Genomic DNA, 21,016 nt, shown 5'->3' with positions numbered 1-21,016 from the left:
TGTTGATAGTTGAAATAATAAGCTAACACACGAGCTAGTTTCAACATGTAGTCTCAACGGCTTAAAAAATGGGCTAGATTTATTTCAGATATATAAAAATTTCAACAACTAACTTTCATTAAAATAGATTTAAGAATAATTCTTTAACTCAGTGGTGGCCAAACCGTAGCCCATGCGGCAAACGTGGCGCATTAAACGATCACAAGTGGCGCATTGCATCTTTGTGGCCATTATTTTAAAATAGGCCTCATAACTAAATCCATATTTTTAATTTTCGGCTTTTAAATGTTTTTAAAAGTTCGAGTTGTATGGCGCATCTGACCCTGTATGTAAAAAAATTGGCACATGATATACAAAATGCTGGTCACCACTGCTTTAGCTGCTCGCTTAGAACTAAATAATATTTTTTTTACCATAATGTTTTTTTTATTTTTTTTAAGAAAATAAATATTTGCGTTCTTATGATTTACCCAAATATTTCATTTTGAGGGCCATTTTCAACGAGTTGTAAATAACTCACTATTAGAAAATGGAATCAAGTTGGGGTAGAGTGGGATTCGAACCACGGACCTTTGGTCCGTGAGTCCGAGACACTAGCCACGGGACCACAACCCGACCAAATAATATATTATAATATTTAAAAGAATTCAAATGATGAAAAATAAAAGAAACTATAGGATCAAACCATATTCTCAATGAGTTGCGGTCGATGTCTCCTAACGGTTTTGACAGCTTGGAAGATATCTACTTCCCCATGTTGAATAACTTGCTCGATACAAGCGTTGGCTGCGCAGTATACTCCAGCACGACTTCTCCCATCACTAAAACAATACACACACGGTCATTACATGGGAATTTATGACGTATATTTTTGGTGAAATTTATTGAATGCTCGACTGACGGTGACACGACGCAGACAGGCCCATAGTCTGTACGTTGTCTCCACCTCTCCACCATGTTCATGAGTTCCACGAGGGAGTTGGTCGATGTGGGTACTTTGTGTCCCATGGGCCAGCACGTTAACTGGAAGAGTTGAACAGTCTTAGGAGGTGCCTTCACTCCGGCCATCAACTCCGTCAGTGACACAATCTGGAAATAAAAATAGAATGTATTGTAAGTATTGTAGGAGCCTATATACATGTGTTGTACTGTATGTAGGCACAAATGCCCTAGCAAGGTGAAACGATTGGCGAATAGTTTTTGTTTTAAAAAATAAAATAAACGATTTTAAGTAGACTCAAATCATTGTTTGATTTTAATATAGAAATTATAATATATGGAGTTTGACAAAACAAACATCAACTCAATCAATCCTAAAGTTTGATTTGTTTCTAGAGAATTCCTAAGGATTTTAGTGTAGAGAAAGAGATTAAAGTGTTCAATAGAGAAGTATGTCAAATAATGTTTCCCTATTGAACTAACAATGTCTGATCATAATTCAATAAAGAATTATCGGATTTTAGACAAAAAATAAGACAAATTTGACTTATTTCTGTATTGTAATATGGAAAGGGAGTGTTTCTTTACCATCCTAGCATCATTAACTCAAAACATAAAAATTTTGAGTTATTTCCCCATAGAACTAGGGTATTGGTATGGTCAGCTATATTCATAATATATATTATAACGGAGGGCTGGAAAGGAGGTTTCAAAATTGGTGGTTGTCTAATCAACAACCTCAGATTTGCAGATGATACCACGTTACTTGCTAAAGACGAGCTGGAAATGGCAGATATATTGGCTCGGGTAGCAGCAAAAAGTCGCAAATTTGGGTTGGAAATAAAACGAAGCTCATGATTGTTGACAGAGCCAATATACTACAACCATCAACTAGACTCGAAGACCTTGAAAAAGTGCAAGATTTTGTTTATTTAGGCTCATCCATCTCTGCGGGCGGTGCATGCACTTTGGAAATTAAAAGACGCATCCTAATAGCAAAAAATGCCATGACTTGACTGACTAAAATTTGGCAAGATCGGGGCATCTTAAAAAAACTAAAATATCCATAGTGCGTGCGCTTGTGTTCCCAATATTCTTGTATGGTGCAGAAACGTGGACAATTAAAGCATGTGAGCAGGAGAGAATAGATGCCTTCGAGATGCGGTGTTGGCGTCGAATGCTGAGAATACCATGGACAGCCAGAAGAACTAGTGTCTCTATACTGGGAGAACTCAACATAAAAGTTCACCTATCGGCCATATGCTGTCAACGTATGCTGCAGTTCTTCGGTCACATAGCTAGACGTGACCCAGAAAATCTGGAGAAAATAAAAATCAAGGGAAGTGTGCCAGGACGAAGAAGCAGAGGCAGAGCTGCAGCTCGATGGATTGGCCAGGTGAAAACAACCTCACGGGTGACCCTATATGGAGCTGTGGAGAGGACGCAGAGCCGTGAAGAGTGCAGACGCTTTGTCAATGGAATGGCTGATGAGAGTACCAATGATCACGACACTCAGAACTGAGGAACGACAGAGAAGAAGAATATTATAATGTACAACTGTGCGACCGATATTAAAGTGTAGATAATTTTTGTATATTTTTAATAATCTATATTACATTTACATATTAGTAATATTGCAAGCTGTGTACCATTAGTTATTTACATGATGTATTATATTTGTGTGATGATTATTTATTTTACCAATATTATGAGGAAGCTAATTAGACCTCTAATTAGACCTTATGAAATGTATTTATAATATGTATCTTATAATTGAATAAATATCTTTTGGCTTTACAATATAAGAAAATTATTTTTTTAAAAATGTATAAAAATAGATCCACACAGATTACAGTGATATCAGGAACTTGTGAAGTACTGAGCGGCCTGCATCCCCCTAATAGTAAAAGCTAGATTGAATTCAACCTCGTTTGAGTTAAAAAACTGTGATCTAAATATAAAATGGCCAGTTGTTTCTGGGTTATGCTGTATTGATTTATTTAGTAGGCCTCACAGTGTAATGGTCAGCCCGTTAGCCTACCATACAAGAGGTCTCAGGTTCGATTCCTGACATGGTTATATGAAATATTTATTTAAAAGGGTGTTTTCACACTAGAATATTTCATAGTCCCTGAACTAGTACCTGAAGCGGAAGACTGATCACCTTACCTTCATGTAACAAAAATGACAAAGATATACTGCGATTAGTATACCAATTCATTGGGAATGATGATAATGATGATTTATTTATTCAACGACTCATGCCTTTAACAAAGTTAAAAAAAAAAAAATGAAATACAAAACACTAATGTATATAAACAACATGAAACAAAAAATTCAACAATAAACATAGAAAAAAAATCCTACACACCTTAACCCATAACTTTAGCATACCAAACAAAAGATAAAACATTTTTTTTTTTAGAGTGACATAGGCAATGTATCATAATTTATTCCTTTATATTATTAAGGTAATCAGAGTCAGAGACAGTATACTACACATATGTAGTTAATAATTACAGTTGGAAAAGAAATGCTTTAAAAGTATCGATATTATTGTGGTCCCGTAGCTAGTGTTACTCCTGGATCAAAGGTCCGAAGTTCAAACTCCACTCTACCCTAACTCTATTTCCATTTTGTAATAGTGAGTAAATACTCTGTACTGTAAAGAAATTCGTTGAAAATGGCCACCAAAATTGAAATTATAAGAAAGCTAATATTTCTTTTTTGTAAAAAAATTAAATTAATTTGTTTTGTGCACACGTGAACCATGAGATTATGGACCTAATTTGTGAGGGCACATAGGAATTTAAGTATATTGTGTTTTACCTAGGGAGCAAACATAGACAATGAAAATATTTTTCGTCCACCACAAAAGAAGTCTTATACCCGTATGCAGAGACAAACCTTAAGGTGAGGAAAGTACATTCTATTGTCTTCACCTTCGGGTTATTTTCTGCATTTAAAATTAGAATGTACTTTCCTCACCTTAAGTTTTGTCTCTGCATACGGGTATAAATCTTCACCAGCTAAGGTGAAACATGTTTTAATATTCTTTTCGAATGAGCATCTTGTACAATAAAGTTCATATTCACAAACAGTTGTCTCTTTTAATGTTTTCTTATACTTTATTATTAGTAAATGTCAAAAGATGTATTTTTAAATTTTAAACTTTTTTTTATTATTTTTTTTGTTGTTTTTTTTTACAATATACATAAGAGGTAAAACAGAGTATTAAAAAAATAAAGGATAGTTACACACCAATGAAATACATATTAATGGTAAAAATAGTAAACAAAAAATCCCACAAAGGCATGGCCTGTTTGTGGGTATACAAGAAAATGTTAATGAATTTTTGCGCTTATAATAAATATAGAGATATAATATTTTTGTGTAACATAAGAAGGAGAAAATAAAATATTCTTTAAAAGATTGTATGGTAATTTTTTTTAAGGAATAAAAAAAGGAAATAAAAAATATTAAAAAAAAACATAAAAATATTCCATATCTTTAGTTTGAATCCAGGATAGTGCGTGTTTTTTGAAATAAGGAAAATTTTTAATGTTTGGAATCAATGAAATATTATCAGTAAAAAAATAATAAATTTTTTTGGGCCTATAAAATATGCATGTCTCTGTGCGAGCCTTGTTTTACAATGTTGTATTTCTAACACACGATTCCTTCTTTGACTTGATCTATTCGAATTACTTGTAAATAAATTTTGGTTTTTAAATATATATGCATTGAAAACAATATATTTGTCTTATGTCTAAAAGTTTAGCTTCTTAGATCAATTGGAAAGAGGGAAAAGTGCGATTTTTGTGCAGCATTATATTTAATATAATTTTTTGAACAGTTTCTAATGGTTAAATATGGTTGTTGTAAGTTCCCCCCATCCAATTATTCCATAGGAAAGCGATGACTGTACAAGTGCATAATATACCATTTTAATAGTATTTAGCTGGGCGTAAATACTTAGTCGTTTGAACACATAGGTAAAATATATCAGTTTATTAACAATTATTTCAACATGATTAGTCCATTTAAGTTGACAGTCAATGATTACTCCCAGGTATTTTCTGCATTTGATGTAAATTACTTCATGGTTAGTAAACAAAACAAATGGATAGGCATGCTTAGCTCGAAGTTTAGAACATACTGTATACCATTCTTTATTGCCCTTATTTTTCTGTGCTAAATGAATTTATGTTCTGTTTTAGAGTTTCTTATACTTCTATGTATAAATTTTTTGGTTTCGGTTGCAAATAAATTTCTTTCTCATTTTATGACAAACATAGAAGTTGTTTACTGTAGTTCAGTGGTGTAGTCCTAATATAAAAAAGTACCGGAGCGCACCGCCACCACTACGGTGAAGTGGGAGGGAAGTGGGAGGGGGGAGAGGGGACGACGACACATGCTTAGAATTTTTCCAGTTATCGGCAATAAATACGTTTGTTGTTTTTTCAAATTGTTTGAAGAGACTAAAGTAAATATTTTTTGAAACGTAATATTTGTTCCTGACCAGAGCCAGAGCGCCGCTCTGCTCAGATAAAAAGTGTCGGAGCGCCGCTCCGGTGCGCTCCCGCCCGACTACACCACTGCTGTAGATAAGTTGTCTAATGAAAAAATAACCAAGTAATATGATTTTTTTAATGTTATTTTTCCAAAAATATTTTTTATTTACCTTTTTGTTGATTCTGAATACCCAAGTTTTGATATTGGTGTAGTGATTATGGGAGACATGGTCGATGGTAAAGACTGGCCCATACTTTTTGGAGTGCCTGCTGTCCGGCCAAAAGGCAGGATATTGTTGCTGAAAGTAATAAATCATTTATGTTAATAAGAAATCTAATAATAGTTATCACCTCTCATAATCTCAAAGAAATAATGCGTCAACATGCGTACCAATGCAGTGCCCTATGCACCATTAGGTGCGGAAAGAGAATTATGATGATGATTTATTTGTGCTTATTAAAGTTAACTCTTCTGAAATACATGAATTTTTAGAGATAGTATAATTTTTTAAATTTATTTAGTGGCAGGCAAACGCTCGGGTGATGATGAAATGAAAAATCCCCGATTGGTCAGTATTCTGAGAGAAAATCATCAGGGGTGCAGGGGCGAACCGTGTATAGAAGCTATTATGCGCAGCTTACCATTATCATTATCAGCTTACCAACCATAATAATAAAACATTATTATGGTTGGTAAGCTGTTTTTCATTTTTCTTTGAGATGGTACTTTTGACATAAGACCATAATTACTTGTATGCGTCATATTGCAGGACATATAGCGCTCCACGCGGCCGTTTTTCGCACTATTAATTACTAGAACGATGCGGCCAGTTGACATTTCAATTGAATACCCAATACCGTCTGAATTCATAGTGGTATTTTTTATTTCTTTTTTAATGAATTATATATTAAAGTAATGGATAGTATGTCTTTATAATATTATAATATCACGAAATTACATCGTTTGAGTTGATTTCATGAATGACAGTTGTTGTATCACACAGAACCACAGAAATATATCAATTTGTAGTATATATTACTTGCATTATATTATGCGCCTCCTATGTAGGTACAAATATATGATATTTTTTTATAGCTTAGGTAAGCTACAGGTGTAAATAAAATCACCATTCGCCACTGTAGGGGTGCCGTCCTAAAACTAGACAATACTAAAAAAGTACTGAAAGTTAAAGAAGCGAAATAAAGTTGTTTTCAAAACGTATTTCTGTTTTTATATAACATCGTGCTTTTATCTGCATCTCGTGATGCATAGAGCACTGTAGTAGCACACCAAAATGCAGCGTATTTCTATCATCCATATTAGGGAAAACCATAGACGAATTTTAAAATCGAATTGTGGTCCTGTGGCTAGTGTCTCGGACTCACGGACCAAAGGTCCGTGGTTCGAATCCCACTCCACCCCAACTCGATTCCATTTTCTAATAGTGAGTTATTTACAACTCGTTGAAAATGGCCCTCAAAATTAAATATTTGGGTAAATCCTAAGAACGCCAATATTTCTTTTATAAAAGAAAACAAATAAAAAATTTCTCCATTACATTTCCGTTAACAGGATTTTTACACTAGTCCAGGATTCTGGTTCTATTTCACACACAGAACTGTATTCTTTATCTGTCTGGATAGGGAAAAAATATTTTGCGTGACAGTGAAGCCATATTTTCCGTGTTGTACAGGTTGCCTGATTTTCATTATATAGGCGTTTTACAAGGTTGCGTGGGGACTAAGGTCGTCAGGGAAGATAACAGGTATTTACAATAGAGAAATATCACATACCACGAATACCGATAAAGAATAAGAAATGGATTTAGAATATTTAATTGTATTTTCAAAATTAATATGGATATTGTGATGAAATGTATTCATAGATAAATTTTAAAAAGAAATGAATAAAAACACGTGACTAGAAAAACGCGACATGTTTGGCCTTGATAGTTGTGACATCAAGATTCGTGACAATGTTCTAAACAAATTTGAAAAGTCAGGAACAAATCAACATGAGTTGTGACGTATTAGGGGCGTGGCCTATAGAATGACCGTTTTTGCGGGAATTAAAATTAAAATTTAAAAATATTTTTTATGTTATTAGTAACAAAAAAAAATTGTGACGGGTCATTATTTAAGAGAACTGTATTACTTTAAAAATGTTAAAAACATGTGATATTTCCCTATTGTCTGTAAAGTAAGATTGAATTTTCTGTACGAAAATGTGTATATTTTTATATAAATCATGTTCAATTACTTGTACATGTTATCCACGAAAATACTCTTTTTTTTTCTTCAATAATTTCATTTGATAATAAATTAAAGATAACTTTGTTAATGCAATCGGGGCACTGCGCACTGGTTTAAATGCGTGCTATGTGAAGTTAATTGCGTCTGTTGAAGTTTCGTGAGTGTATGGTGATCCAAGTGGGGTCAGCTTTGCATAGCCATTTGACGTGATGCTTAGCGCGCATAGAACGTCGCATAGCAATGAATAAATTCACCATCTCCGAGAAATCGACACGAATTAGACATATTGCAGTCACATCGGAACATATCATAGCGTTCGTATACTATTTCAAAATCACCCATGCCATCAAAAAGCCACCTTTCAGCAACAGATATAACATGGAAGCTATAGTTAATTACAATATTCATGTAAAGTTAAGAAGCTTGGTTCTTAAACCGCGAACATTTTGATAATACATACTTAGAGCGCCCGTGATATGATACGCGTTTGCTTAAATAAATAGACATATGTATGTAAATACTTTTATAGCAAGTATTATCAAAATACTGAAATTTAAGCATTCGAATAACGTGAATAATAAATACGTATTATAAAAATGTGACTATCAAAAAGGAATCTTGAGTAGGGGTAAAAGAAAACATCAAACGAATGATAAGGGATAAGAAATATACGTATTTATGAAAATTCTTCTCTCAAACCAAATTACTTTATACTATTTACGTAAAAATCTCTTTGAGGATTTGAACCTCCTCACCACCAGAAAGATTTATTTATTTATTTTTCAATCTGAAAATGGTCCCCACAAATACAACAAAATCCATTATATATTTTGTATCCTAAAACACAAATTACTTAACACAATACATAACAGAACACACGCTTAAACTTTTTGTTTTGAAATCTTAAAAATCCTTTCTCGTGAACTTTTTTTCCCATTTCGAAATTTTGTTGATCAATAAGCCCCAGATTATGTTTATTTATTTATCAAAAACATACATTTTTTTTTTTAATTATCAAGTCCTAATGAACTGCAAAAATTGCAGTTCGTCACCAGGTGCTTATAGATAAGTTCTAAAATGTATACATAATCTTATCTCTAAATTTCTATAACATAAGAAAATTCTTATTACTATAAAAAAAAATATAGGTTCCCACGTGCATCAAAAATATGTTATAAATAGAAAAAAAAATGGTCCAAATAAAAAAGAAAATACAAAAAAATAGAAAATGAGATTAAGTAAAAAAGATTAAGTAAATATTAAGTGTTGTGAGTGTCCTGACAAAGAGACGGGCATGTCTCGAAACTGGTAGACATAAAAAGTCGGTAGGTGGTTGTATACTTATATTTATTTTGATTAAAATAGTTTACAAAAAATGTTAATGCTTTGAACATAAATAATAAAATATTTAAATAAATAAATAAAACAACTTTGGTTTTAACCAGTAATTTATATATTATTTCACTGACTGGTTTCAAAGCTAACACGGTTCTTCGTCAAGGTTTACGCAACTAATTAATTATTTCAAATTTTTTTAAATCCATGTTTACTGAATACTACATGTGGAGCTAATAAATAAAGTATTTTTTTCCCCAAAAAGATATTTTCGAAACTAGACAGGAGTGGACTAAAAAAATGTTTGTTTATTTGGTTATTATTTATTTTTTTCTTATCATGAATCGATTTTTCAATTTCTAAGAGATCAAAGTTGTCTAATTTTAATATTTTATTCAGAGACACGACTCAAAGTGAGGTTATTAGGAAATTTCCTTCCACGAATAAGAAGCTTACGAGACTCGATTTCTGAAATTTTTCCAACTGCCCGTGAAGCCATAATACACCGTACGGCTATTTGCTAAGGAGATCAAGCCGCGAGCGGTGAGCACACAAATTCTCGTTAGATAAATACTCGTATCTATACCAAGTCGCTGTGAGGGTTTTACGAGTAGAGCGACGCCGCGCCGCGCTGACGCACTACGGCTTCAAAAGATTGCTACACGATTTCATTTGATTTATATTAACTTTAAATTGATAAATATAACGTATTAACCCTTAAAGCGTTCGTGTCCATTTTAAGTGACAACCATAGCATTAAGAATGGTCTAGAAGGAGCGTAGAATCATATTCGAATACATCGGACTATGTCCAAAAATCCCCCTATTTTCCCCACTTTCACCGCGCGCATGCTTGAAGGCGCCGCGTAATGTTGCCAGATCGCAAAAAATATAACTATAACACATTTGTAAGATAAATATATTTAAAAAAAAAGCAATTTGTTAATTCCTCTAAAATTTTATTGTACACGCGGAAACATTGATTGACACAACACGTTTAGTAAAAAATGTTATAGTTTAAAATATAAAAACGTCTGTAAATACATATTGTTATCTGCATGTCCCTAGATGAGTTTTTTTAATATATAATAATATATAAAAAAATATAGGAATAGTATATAAAATTATGTATAATATATTTTGAATTAACATTTTTTTTAAATACGAAAAAATCTTAAGTCTGGTCATGTCAAAAGCAAACAGAACCGAAGGGCATGTATGACAAGATGTATGAATGTGGAAGAAGCTAGGAATATATGCCAGGATAGACGGGTGTGGCGGTCTATTCTCATTCACAAATGGCGTGATGGTAGTAGTAGTAGTAGCGCTATATATAAGTTTTCCATAATAATATTAATAATAATGAAAGGATCTGTGCTTTCTGAAACTATTAGTGCTTTTAATAAATTCAAGTGGTCTAAGAACAAAGTATTTTATTGATGATATATTTAATAACACTGTATTTACAGTGTTATTAATATCTATTTAGATATTAAATATGCCTTACCGAACTGTGTGGGGGTATGCAGAGAACAACCACGGCAGCACATTCGTAGTCATACACCAGAGACCAGAACTCTCCACAAGTACCCTTGAGAGGCCACTCGGTCACAATGTACTCCCTCGGCTTGGTGTAACCCTGAAATCAACAAATGAGTAGTCCAATTATTCAAAGCATTTAAGTTTGTAAGTGAAAATTATTGACGGAAGTTTATTGTAATTTATTATATACAAAGATAAAAGACGAGTCATACTTTAATCCACAAATTTGGAATATCCAGTGACCGGTTTCATCACTTACGCGGCATTTTCGAGACCGGTATCTTTATTAAGGAGTTCAATGTATTTATACGAAACGGAGGTAAGGATAGAAAATTCTAAATTATATGAAAGTATATAAAATTAAGTTATTTTTATCTCAAGGATCATTATCAACAAAAAAAACGGGTAAACTAATGAGTTGATAAAATGCTATTTTAATGAGTTCAAGAATAAAAATAAAATACTTAAACTCATTAAAATAGTATTACAGTTAAATTTAAATTACAGTTACATTACATTACAGTTATTCAACTATATTAACATTACAGTTATTTAACTATAACTATAAAAGTATTTACTTAAACTCATTAAAATAGCAAAGCATAACAGGGTTAACTGATGAGTTGATATAATGCTATTCTAATGAGTTTAAAAATAAAATTAAAATACTTAAACTCATTAAAATAGCATTTTATCAACCCATTAGTTAACCCGAAAAAAAATCGATAGTGATCCTTATGTCAAAAATAACTTTATTTAATTTACTTTCATATAATTTAGAATTCTCTATCCTTACCTCTGTTTTGTATAAATACATTAAACTCCTTAATAAAGACACCAGTCTCGAAGATGTCGCGAAAGCGATGAAACCGGTCACTGGATATTCCAAATTGTATCACTCGTCTTTTATTTGTATAAAAAAGTCTAACTATTCTATCAAAAAATGTTAAGTACGCTGGCGTTCTTATTTAATTTTTACATAAATCTAATCTTCATCTTCATTCCTCTTCCGCATTCAGTGGTGCATAGTTCTTTGCATTTGTAAACCAAATGCAGCATATTCAGTCGTCTGTTACATGAAGGTATGGTGATCAGTTTTACGCTCTAGGTGTCAGTCAAGGAACAATTAAATATTGCAGTTCAAACAATCTCAAAAATCATTTATCAAATATTTCACGTCCACCCTGCCAGGAATCGAACCCAGGACCTCAATAATGGTACTGACTATGCACGATACTCTTCGGTTCCTCTTTTACATTACATAGCCAGCAAATTTATTTACGAATACGAGTTCGAACCCCACGCTACCCCAACTTGATTCCATTTTCTGATAGGGAGTTATTTACAACTCGTAGAAAATGGCCCTCAAAATTTAATATTTGGGTAAAACATAAGAACGCAAATATTAAAAAAAAAAAAAAAAACCTAGACATTTTTAATACAACAATTGACCGACCGAAGTTTCGGTTTCCGCCAGAACCAGAACAGAAGCCGAAATTCGGTTTTCGTTTCGACTGAAAACCTTGTTTCGGTCTGTCACTAAGTACAACAATTTTTCAACAATGTTTGAGTATGTTCAAATGCTTGCAGACTGGCTGGATTTTCTCCCTAGGAAGTTATTTATATTTAAATTTATTTCAACAGAGAGGGAAAACATTTTTGAGAAAGAAATATGGAAGTCTAGTCATTTACAGGGCTTATGACCTGTTATTGGCTGGTTTAAGTTCCTGTGTGTATGTGAATGTATTTATGTTTGTGTATGTATATATTTATATATATATATATATATATATATATATATGGATGTGTGTGTATGTATACAAGGTGTTCTTTAAACCCTGTCACATCCGAAACCACAATGATCAGTATGAGCAAAGAGACATATTAGCAAATTTAAAAACATATTTAGAACAAAATTTAAAAAAATTTATATATATTAAAAAAAAACAAATAGTTGCTTACTTCTGCATGGGAGAAGTGAGGGGAGCGCGGCGTAGTATCAGATTCCCTCCCCTCCTTTTTTCTCCCCTGCAGAAGTAAGCAACCATTTGCTTTTTTTGATATTTTGTTTTTTTAAATTTTATTCGTTCTAAAAAAATATTTTAATGTGCCAATATGTCTTCTTGCTCATACTGATCATCGTGGTTTCGGATGTGACAGAGTTTAAAGAACACCCTGTATGTATGTATGTATGTATGTTGTATGTGTACATTTATATTCATTTTTCGTTGTTTTATATTTACTTACTATTTCTTCTTCTTTCTTCTCTTCCTTTCCTATTTTCCCATCCCACTTCCTTTCCCCCCTAGCGAACTGTAGGTTTTGTTTATTATTTTTTTGTTCCTAAATAACACCCGTAATTGGTCTTATTATTTGTTGTTATTCTGTATGCATTGTTAATAAATATGACTTTGTTGGTTTCAAAAATATTTTTTTTAGAACGAAAAAAAAAAAACTAACGGAAGAATTAAAAAGTGAGATAATATTTCGATGCAGTCCACAATATTCCTTCAGTTATCAGGGTACAAAGCCTGAAAGGTGATGCGCTGACCAAACAAACACATTAGTTTTGTACAAACTAGATGCAATATTAAAAAAAAAAAAAACATCGTTTAATTTTAATAACAGTATGATCAAAATATGCGTATTGTTATTTAAAAAACATGTGTTTTGAATTAGTAGCAAAAGACATTAACACGAATTATATCGATCTATGATAGTCGAAACGACGCCGACGCCGACGGTTATCCAGAACGAGTTTATTTTACGCGATATATTGTGTCGTATATATGAGATTATGATTTATTATGTCTGTGAAATATATTGCCTGTCATTTATCAAAAAACACGTATTTTCCTAAGGGTTGGCTTTTGGGCTTTTAGCGTAAATTTGAGCATTGAACGTACTATACTTACAAGATAATATTATATTAAAAAGCCATTAATTACAGAATTACGATTAATCCATTGACATATTAATACACGGACGCGCCCTAAATAGTAAAATACTCTAGAAAGGAGTAACACGAAACGAACGCATAGTTAATAATAACAATAATAGTTTATTAACAAAATTACAATATATATCTCTGTATTATGTGCAGTTTACCTAACTAGTAACAACCTGTTTTAAGGCAGACATTTTTTTGTGTGGAGCTTAATAAGCTAAATATGATGTTTGCTCTTTTACTTCACAAAAGTCAACAGATGGAAGAGTTGAGGAAATGTGAATGTTCAAACATGGGCAGAATGGTGAATGTTACACAGTGTGTAAAGTGGCCACTTAAACCAGACAGTGATAGGTCATAATCCTTGTAAATGACCAGACTTCCATATTGAATCTCAAAAATGTTTTCCTTCTCTGTTGAAATAAATTTAAATGTAAGAATTTTCATTTGGACAATTATTGCGTATAGGTTGAATTGACTAAACCGCATTCGTTTTTTTCCGTTTTTTTTAAAAAGTTTTATGCATAATTTACGTCTAATCAGTGTCCATTTTATGAAGTAAAGTTTCGTCGCATTCAAAAAATAAAAATTCCCAACCTAACCACTCTCCAGGGGATAGAGAAGATTCAGAACACCACCACAGGTGCGGTTGGTATATCTATAAATATAGCTCTGCAGCAATCTACGTCATCGTCGTGATATGCGCAAGTTTATTATTTTGCTAAACTAAACAATGCAAAGCGCATGGTTTCTACACATTCTTGGCTTACTTCGTGAAATTCTGAGCAAAAGAATTTAATTTAACTTTCCGAAAGACAGTTGCTGGCGGGGAAAGAAAATTCTTTACAAAATTCATAGACATCCCACGCAGTCTCAGTTTGATGTTATCTACTAAAACGTTTTAGTTAAACATTGAAGAAACACTTTGATAACATTCGCAATATGTCGGCGCTAAAAAATTAAAAATAATACCTAAAAACATCTGCGTAATTTAAGTAAATACGTTTTTAATAAATAATTTTACTGTAATAATAATAAGCTGATAGAATTCGATAACAATATTAATCTACGAAGTTTGGTACTACATCACTTCTTCCGAATCAACCAATGACAGTGTCGTGATAGATTTCCGGGAAGCCAATTTACCAATCGCCAGAACTCACCGGTTAGAACTTGTGACGCCACTGATGGAGTTATTCCAAAATTCCAAAACTTTAAATATACGATACAAAAAAAATTTTTTTTTTTGTTAGTCTATATATAAACAAATAAAAAAATATAACATTGAACTTCCTCATTACGCAATGAAATCATTTTATATATTTGTGAGGTTCATTGTCCACTGATCGATGACACACACACGTGCTAAATAATTCTACCTGAAATATAGAGTAACGACTCCAAGAAGAAACTCTGCGTTTTCGATTGAATGCAATACATTTTATTCTGCACGACTAACATTATTGCACATAATCCGTCTAGATAAGATCAACGTCCTTCAGTGTACATCGTTCCTAACATGGAAACATAAAAAACAAAGGAATTAAAAAAGAGCCTATAAAGAGACTACAGGGCATGGTATCGCCCAGTCAGCCCAAGCAGTCAGCCTAACAAGTCAGCTCAACGCAGTCACTCAGTTCTAGCATGCAATTCAGGCGCAGCCAGTTCAACTCATCGCCGTAACACTCGCCCGACGTACTACAATTTAGAATTATTCGGCATGAAATAAACACACGCATCAAACATTAATCTCGTGTCTTCTGTCAATTTTCAACTGGCGTAGGAGCTACAACCCTTAACAACAACAGCGAAATCCTACATATTAAATTAAAGCATGTAATACATGCATACGACATCTAGTGGTAAAATATGTACACATATTCCGGCGCCCCTCAACATACCCGTCAGAACAGTTGTGCTCATACACGAAGGTGCTGGATATGAGACAACTGTACCTAAAAGAAGCACTTACACACTTCTGGTCAAACAATAAGGAGAGGTCTCAGCAAAATGTCCGTACGAGGTTTTCCCAGAGCACGAATTATGTCATACCCAAAACCCGTACGACTTTTTTCATTTCATTTCATTTTTTTTTTTTTTTTTTTGCACCACAACAGGCCAGGGGGCCCAATTACAGTGGTGAATTACATTACAGAACGACCAGGCTTGAGAAAAATCACATTATTAATTTTTGTGTTCTCACCGGGAATCGAACCCGGAACCTTCCGTGCGTGAGTCAAGCGTCTTGACCACTACACCACGGAGGCCGCTTTTGCTCAGAGACATATCTCATTTATCGCACCGAGAGTGTTCAATATTTTGGCAGAGCGCATTAAGCTTTCAAGGACAAAACTATTTTCAAGAAAACAGTTAAGGACTGGATTTTCCTTAGTGGGAGGGATTTGAGTAGGAAACTCCTTAATGATTTTCCGAATGTTTGATGTACCATATATATTAACAAATTACAACAGGGATAGAGAATACCTTAAATAAGGGAATATGGAAGTCAAGGCTTAGAGGGGTTACGACCTGTCATTGGCTGGTTTAAGTGGCCACTTTACACACTGTGTAACATTCACCATTTTGCCTATGTTTGAACATCCATATTTCTTAAACTCTGCCATTTGTTGATTTTAGTGAAGTCAAAGAGCTGAAACCTTTATTGTTGTGAAGAGATTCATCTGACTGAATTATTTCACATACTAGGCAACGCATGAAAACAATTTTCCAATTTTTAAACTTCTTCTTGGACCAGTTGGTTTCATTACAATATTTGAGTTTGTCCAAATGTTCGTAGACCAAAGACTGGATTTCACCCCCTCGGGAGTCATTAAGATTAACAAATTACAACAGGGATGGAGAATACCATAAATGAGGGAATATGGAAGTCAAGGCATTTACAGAGCTTCACTAAAATCAACAAATGGCAGAGTTTAAGAAATATGGTTGTTCAAACATAGGCAAAATAGTGAATGTTACACAGTGTGTAAAGTGGCCACTTAAACCAGCCAATGACGGGTCATAAGCGCTGTAAATGCCTTGACTTCCATATTACCACATATATTTTTTTTTAAAATTATTTTTTATGTTTCTGATCCTATATTTGAGGTGATATACTCATGTGTCTGTGTCAACTAATTGCTCGTCCCATCTCAACACAGGACTTCTAGTCCAATGGAGTTGGGACTTATGTCTCAAATAATGTACAGTAAACTTATGTATGTAAATAAAATAAATAAATGGATCGCTCCCTTTTCACGGTAATTTTTTTCGAGGTAACCCTTATACAGATTTTAATGAGTTTCTATCGGGAAGTTTTATTACCCAGTGAGAAAATTTATATCTTCCGTTAGTTCACAATAAGCTAAAGCTATGGCTCTTAGGAATAAGGGTGGAATAAATATTATTTAGATTTTCAAGCAAGAGTTTCATAATGAACTCGTTTCTAGATATCATATTTCTCGGGGATTGAAGTTGTACTTACGTCAACAAAAACAGCGTTGATGTAGTCTGTGAATGAGTTCCCCTGGAAAGATGTAAGGTAGGGCCGAAAGTTGTCAGCTGAAACATAAAAATAAAAATGCTTGAAGTAATGCATTCATTCGTAGAAAATATTATTTAAAAGGAGCTCAAGCCAATTATTTATAAAACAACAAGATTTGTATTTTTTATTTTTGCAGGTGGTTCATCTAAACTGCCAAACTAGCAGTGGCGAATGGTGATTTTATTTACAGGTAAGCTGTAAAATTTTTTAATATATTTGTACCTACATAGAAGGTACATAATATAACATTTATTTATTTATTTTATTTTATTTTATTTGAATAGGTAATTCAACAAAGATACTAGAAAACATACAATTTGAAAGCATTCGTCGATACAATTTTACATACATATATATCTTCAATTATAGAATTACACAAAATAGATTTATATATTAAGTTGTTTTACATATTTTTTTTAATTTTATTTATACAGGATACAATGCAATAAAAAATAAGTTGTACGTGTGAACTTATGGAATAAGATTTATTCCTAAGAGATTATTCGCAAAAGGTGAGAGAGTATCATGAAAAATGTCAATTTTATTGTTTCGGCAGTATATATTATATTCTCGACACATGCGGGCTATAGGTGTGTGGTATGTAGCATTATTTGAAAACAAAGGTAGTTTAAATATTTCCCGATGTTGGAGTGTTCTTAATCCCACATTTATTTGTATTTTATTTAGGAGGTTAGTATCTACTTTGTAGTTTAATATTTTATACAGAAATTTTATATCGAAAACAACGCGACGTTTATAAGTAAAATTGACTATAAATTGATATTTTTCTGTGGTTCTGTGTGGTACAACAACTCTTATTCATGAAATCAAATCAAACGATGTAACTTCGATATAAATATTTTATTATATAGATATATTATCCATTAAAAAAATAATAAAAAATACCACTATGAATTCAGTCGATATTAGGTATTCAATTGAAATTTCAACTGGCCGCATTGTTCTAGTAATTAATAGTGCTAAAAACGTGGAGCGCTATATGTCCTGCAATATGACGCATGAAAGTAATTATGGTCTTATGTCAAAAGTACCATCTCAAAGAAAAATAGTCCTTATGAAACAATGTTTGAAATACTGTTTTCCAAATCAAGAATCTTCAAATAATTTCTGTAATCTGCAAGTTTAATCGAAGAGAAAAAACCCGCACTGGGGTTAATACATTCAAAATATAGTATACTTATTTGTATGAAAAAATAAGCTGGAATAATCGGCTAGATTCTTGGCTTACCGCAGGCGCCGGGCGCGCTTCATTAAAATTTATATTTATATTAGGATAAAAATACATACGGTGGAAATGATTTAAAATAAATGTTAATTATTTATTTGTTTTTTGTAAATAAAGTTACAGTAAAACATTAATATGGTTAGTCAAATAAAATGGTAAGCTGGGCATAATCGCTTCTATACACGGTTCGCCCCTGCTAACTAGGGATAGCTTCCCCGTTCTAAGGCAGTAAATGATGAATTTGATAATAATATTAAAAAGTAATAACGGTTTTATTATTATGTGTGCTTTTTTAGTCTTAAAAGTAAATAATAAATATACAATGAAAATAAATAATACTAAAATCTCTATCCTAAGTCCTAAGTCATTACTAGTAAAACAGCTTACGTTCTTCTACATCGTACACCAATTTTTCTGACTCCCTCCGACCAATATAGATTAAAAATGCAGTCAACACCTTCCTCAGCCTGGCAATCCCACCACATTTTCATGAATCTGGGATAAGGTTATATATCCTTGGGCCTATATTATATTGCTGCCTTTGAGCCAAAGAAATTATAAATCCTCTCTAAAATTATGACTTTAATTAATGAACGAAAATAACTTTAACAATGTTTGATTATGTCCAAATGCTTGCAGACTGCAAAGACTGAAAGAGGAAAAATTGGAAAATTGTTTTCAGGCGTTGCCTAGTAGGTGATTTGGTTCAGCCGGATGAATCTCACCCATGTGATAAAGGTTTCAGCTCTTTTACTTCACAAAAGTCAACAGATGGAAGAGTTGAGAAAATGTGGATGTTCAAATGTTTAAGCAGAATGGTGAATGTTACACAGTGTGTAAAGTGGCCACTTAAACCAGCCAATGACAGGTCGTAAGCCCTGTAAATGCCTAGACTTCCATATTCCCTTCTAAACAATGTTTTCCCTCTCTGTTGAAATAAATTGAAAATAACTTTAATCACCATTAGATGCAATACACATATGCTAATGTTTTTTACAGTCTTCGTAGCATTTCTCGTAGGCCGATTTCGGAATGGCTTTCGGCTCCCTTTACGAATTTTCTTTCATGACCTCAATTGAGTCAAAATGCTTTCCGCAAAGTGGCTATTTGAGTTTTTAAGGAACAGGAAAAAGTCCCACGGAGGCAAATCAGGTGAATGCGTTGCATGGGGAACGACTTTTACGATGTTTAAGAGTTATCTTTCTATATATCTGGCCTTTTTCGATGAATATTCTCCCTCAAACGCTTCAATTCTCTTAAACAGCATTCTTTTAGCCGCCTGGTCTGTTAGAAGGAACTCCGAGTGCACAATGCAACGTAAAAACGGCGGTATTGGCACTAGAAAGTATCTTTCAGCGACAAATGCTGAGACCGCTGCCATAAACAAACGACAAAACAGTTTGCGCTAAAAATTAACGTGTATATATATATGTGACAGTCCTATGAACCTTAATGTTGCCCACGTAACGCCGCACATGAAAACGTAGCGGCCCTTTCTGGGGATTTTCGATATATTTTTAACATAGGAACTTCAGTATGTGTATGCGAGGTACTATCCCTCCGATAAAGACTAGCATTTGTCGCTTTCAGGGATGGTCATCGCTTTACTGAAGCGGGTATAGAATAGGAATTATCTAATAAAATATTATTGAATATCTCTCATATTTACTGCGTCACACAAGTTGTTTCTGTGCATATTTTCTGTTTGAATGTTAATCGCCTCGCGGTCGGCAATGAACTACGGCCGGGTAGCGGGGGGGGGGGCGTCCTTGCACGTAGAGAATGACCGATAGAGTAAGCGAATGCGCTTTCTATCTCTCTCGCCACGTGATTGGCCAACCTAGTATCGCCCGCTATTGGTCTAGCAGCGCCGCTGCACGGCGAAAAATGCTGTATATATAGGCCCATCGGGCAAATAATAAATCAGACATTCATCAACACCACTAAAGGCTTTTACTTTCCACTTCCTCTCTTTGCTTCTCGACTTCGCTTTAACCGGATCTCTTCGCCACCTGGAATATTTGACCGCCGTTACCCCCTGGACTTGGAACACGGATACTCTCTGAATGGGATTTTAGACCCTTGGCTACTTCCCCGGAACTCACATACCGTTCCCGCCGACGGAGCACCGGCTTTACAAAGCGGATTCAGGATTGCGGCCGCCTGTTAGCAGTGCTACCTACTAGCTACTCCGCAAGGGATCTCTAGGCAGCGATACCTCCCCAGGAGCTTATCGTTTGCCGGCCGTGGCTGCCCGACGCCCGGCCGTTCCGCGGTGACACCTGCACATATAGTATACAGTTTTTGTGAAGGGCGCAATCACTACGGGAGAGAGAGTGACCCACCGCACCTGTTTGTTACACTTAAAGAGAGAAAAAAAAATACCAATCTCTAAAACGGAGTTCTTTTAATTTGCAAATTCCGAGTCATATTTGAACATGACAGTAAAAATAAATTATTAATTTCAATATTTTTTTTTAATTAATAAAACTTTTCAATCGGAAGCTAAGGCCCCTTAAGGATGATGATGCTTATAGTGATGATAATGATGATGATGATGATGATCAGATTTTCGTTTTTAACATCATTTTATTATTTTTTTATAAAATTATTTTCATTTTATAAAATTAATCGTCATAACCAAGTTTTTTCTGATAGCCCTTATTTTTATTGTTATTGTTAAATAAATAAATTGTA

General features: G+C 33.5%; 1 protein-coding gene across 1 annotated transcript in view; it reads right to left on the bottom strand.

The window, feature by feature from the left end:
• LOC148271126 (receptor-type tyrosine-protein phosphatase U-like) overlaps nt 1-21,016 on the bottom strand; it is a 37,871-nt gene that overhangs the window by 2,363 nt on the left and 14,492 nt on the right. Inside the window, exons 3-7 of the mRNA XM_088241805.1 lie at nt 17,014-17,090; nt 10,548-10,679; nt 5,624-5,752; nt 902-1,089; nt 686-821 (exon numbers count right to left, since the gene is read on the bottom strand). Coding sequence (XP_088097931.1) covers nt 686-821; nt 902-1,089; nt 5,624-5,752; nt 10,548-10,679; nt 17,014-17,090 — 662 coding nt within the window. The remainder of the gene's footprint in view (nt 1-685; nt 822-901; nt 1,090-5,623; nt 5,753-10,547; nt 10,680-17,013; nt 17,091-21,016) is intronic.

The sequence above is a fragment of the Micrasema longulum genome, unplaced genomic scaffold (genome assembly GCF_059751315.1).
Source record: "Micrasema longulum isolate JH-2025_06_02 unplaced genomic scaffold, ASM5975131v1 h1tg003079l, whole genome shotgun sequence".
In the NCBI taxonomy this organism is placed as follows: domain Eukaryota; kingdom Metazoa; phylum Arthropoda; class Insecta; order Trichoptera; family Brachycentridae; genus Micrasema; species Micrasema longulum.
This window is presented reverse-complemented; position numbering and strand designations above follow the sequence as displayed.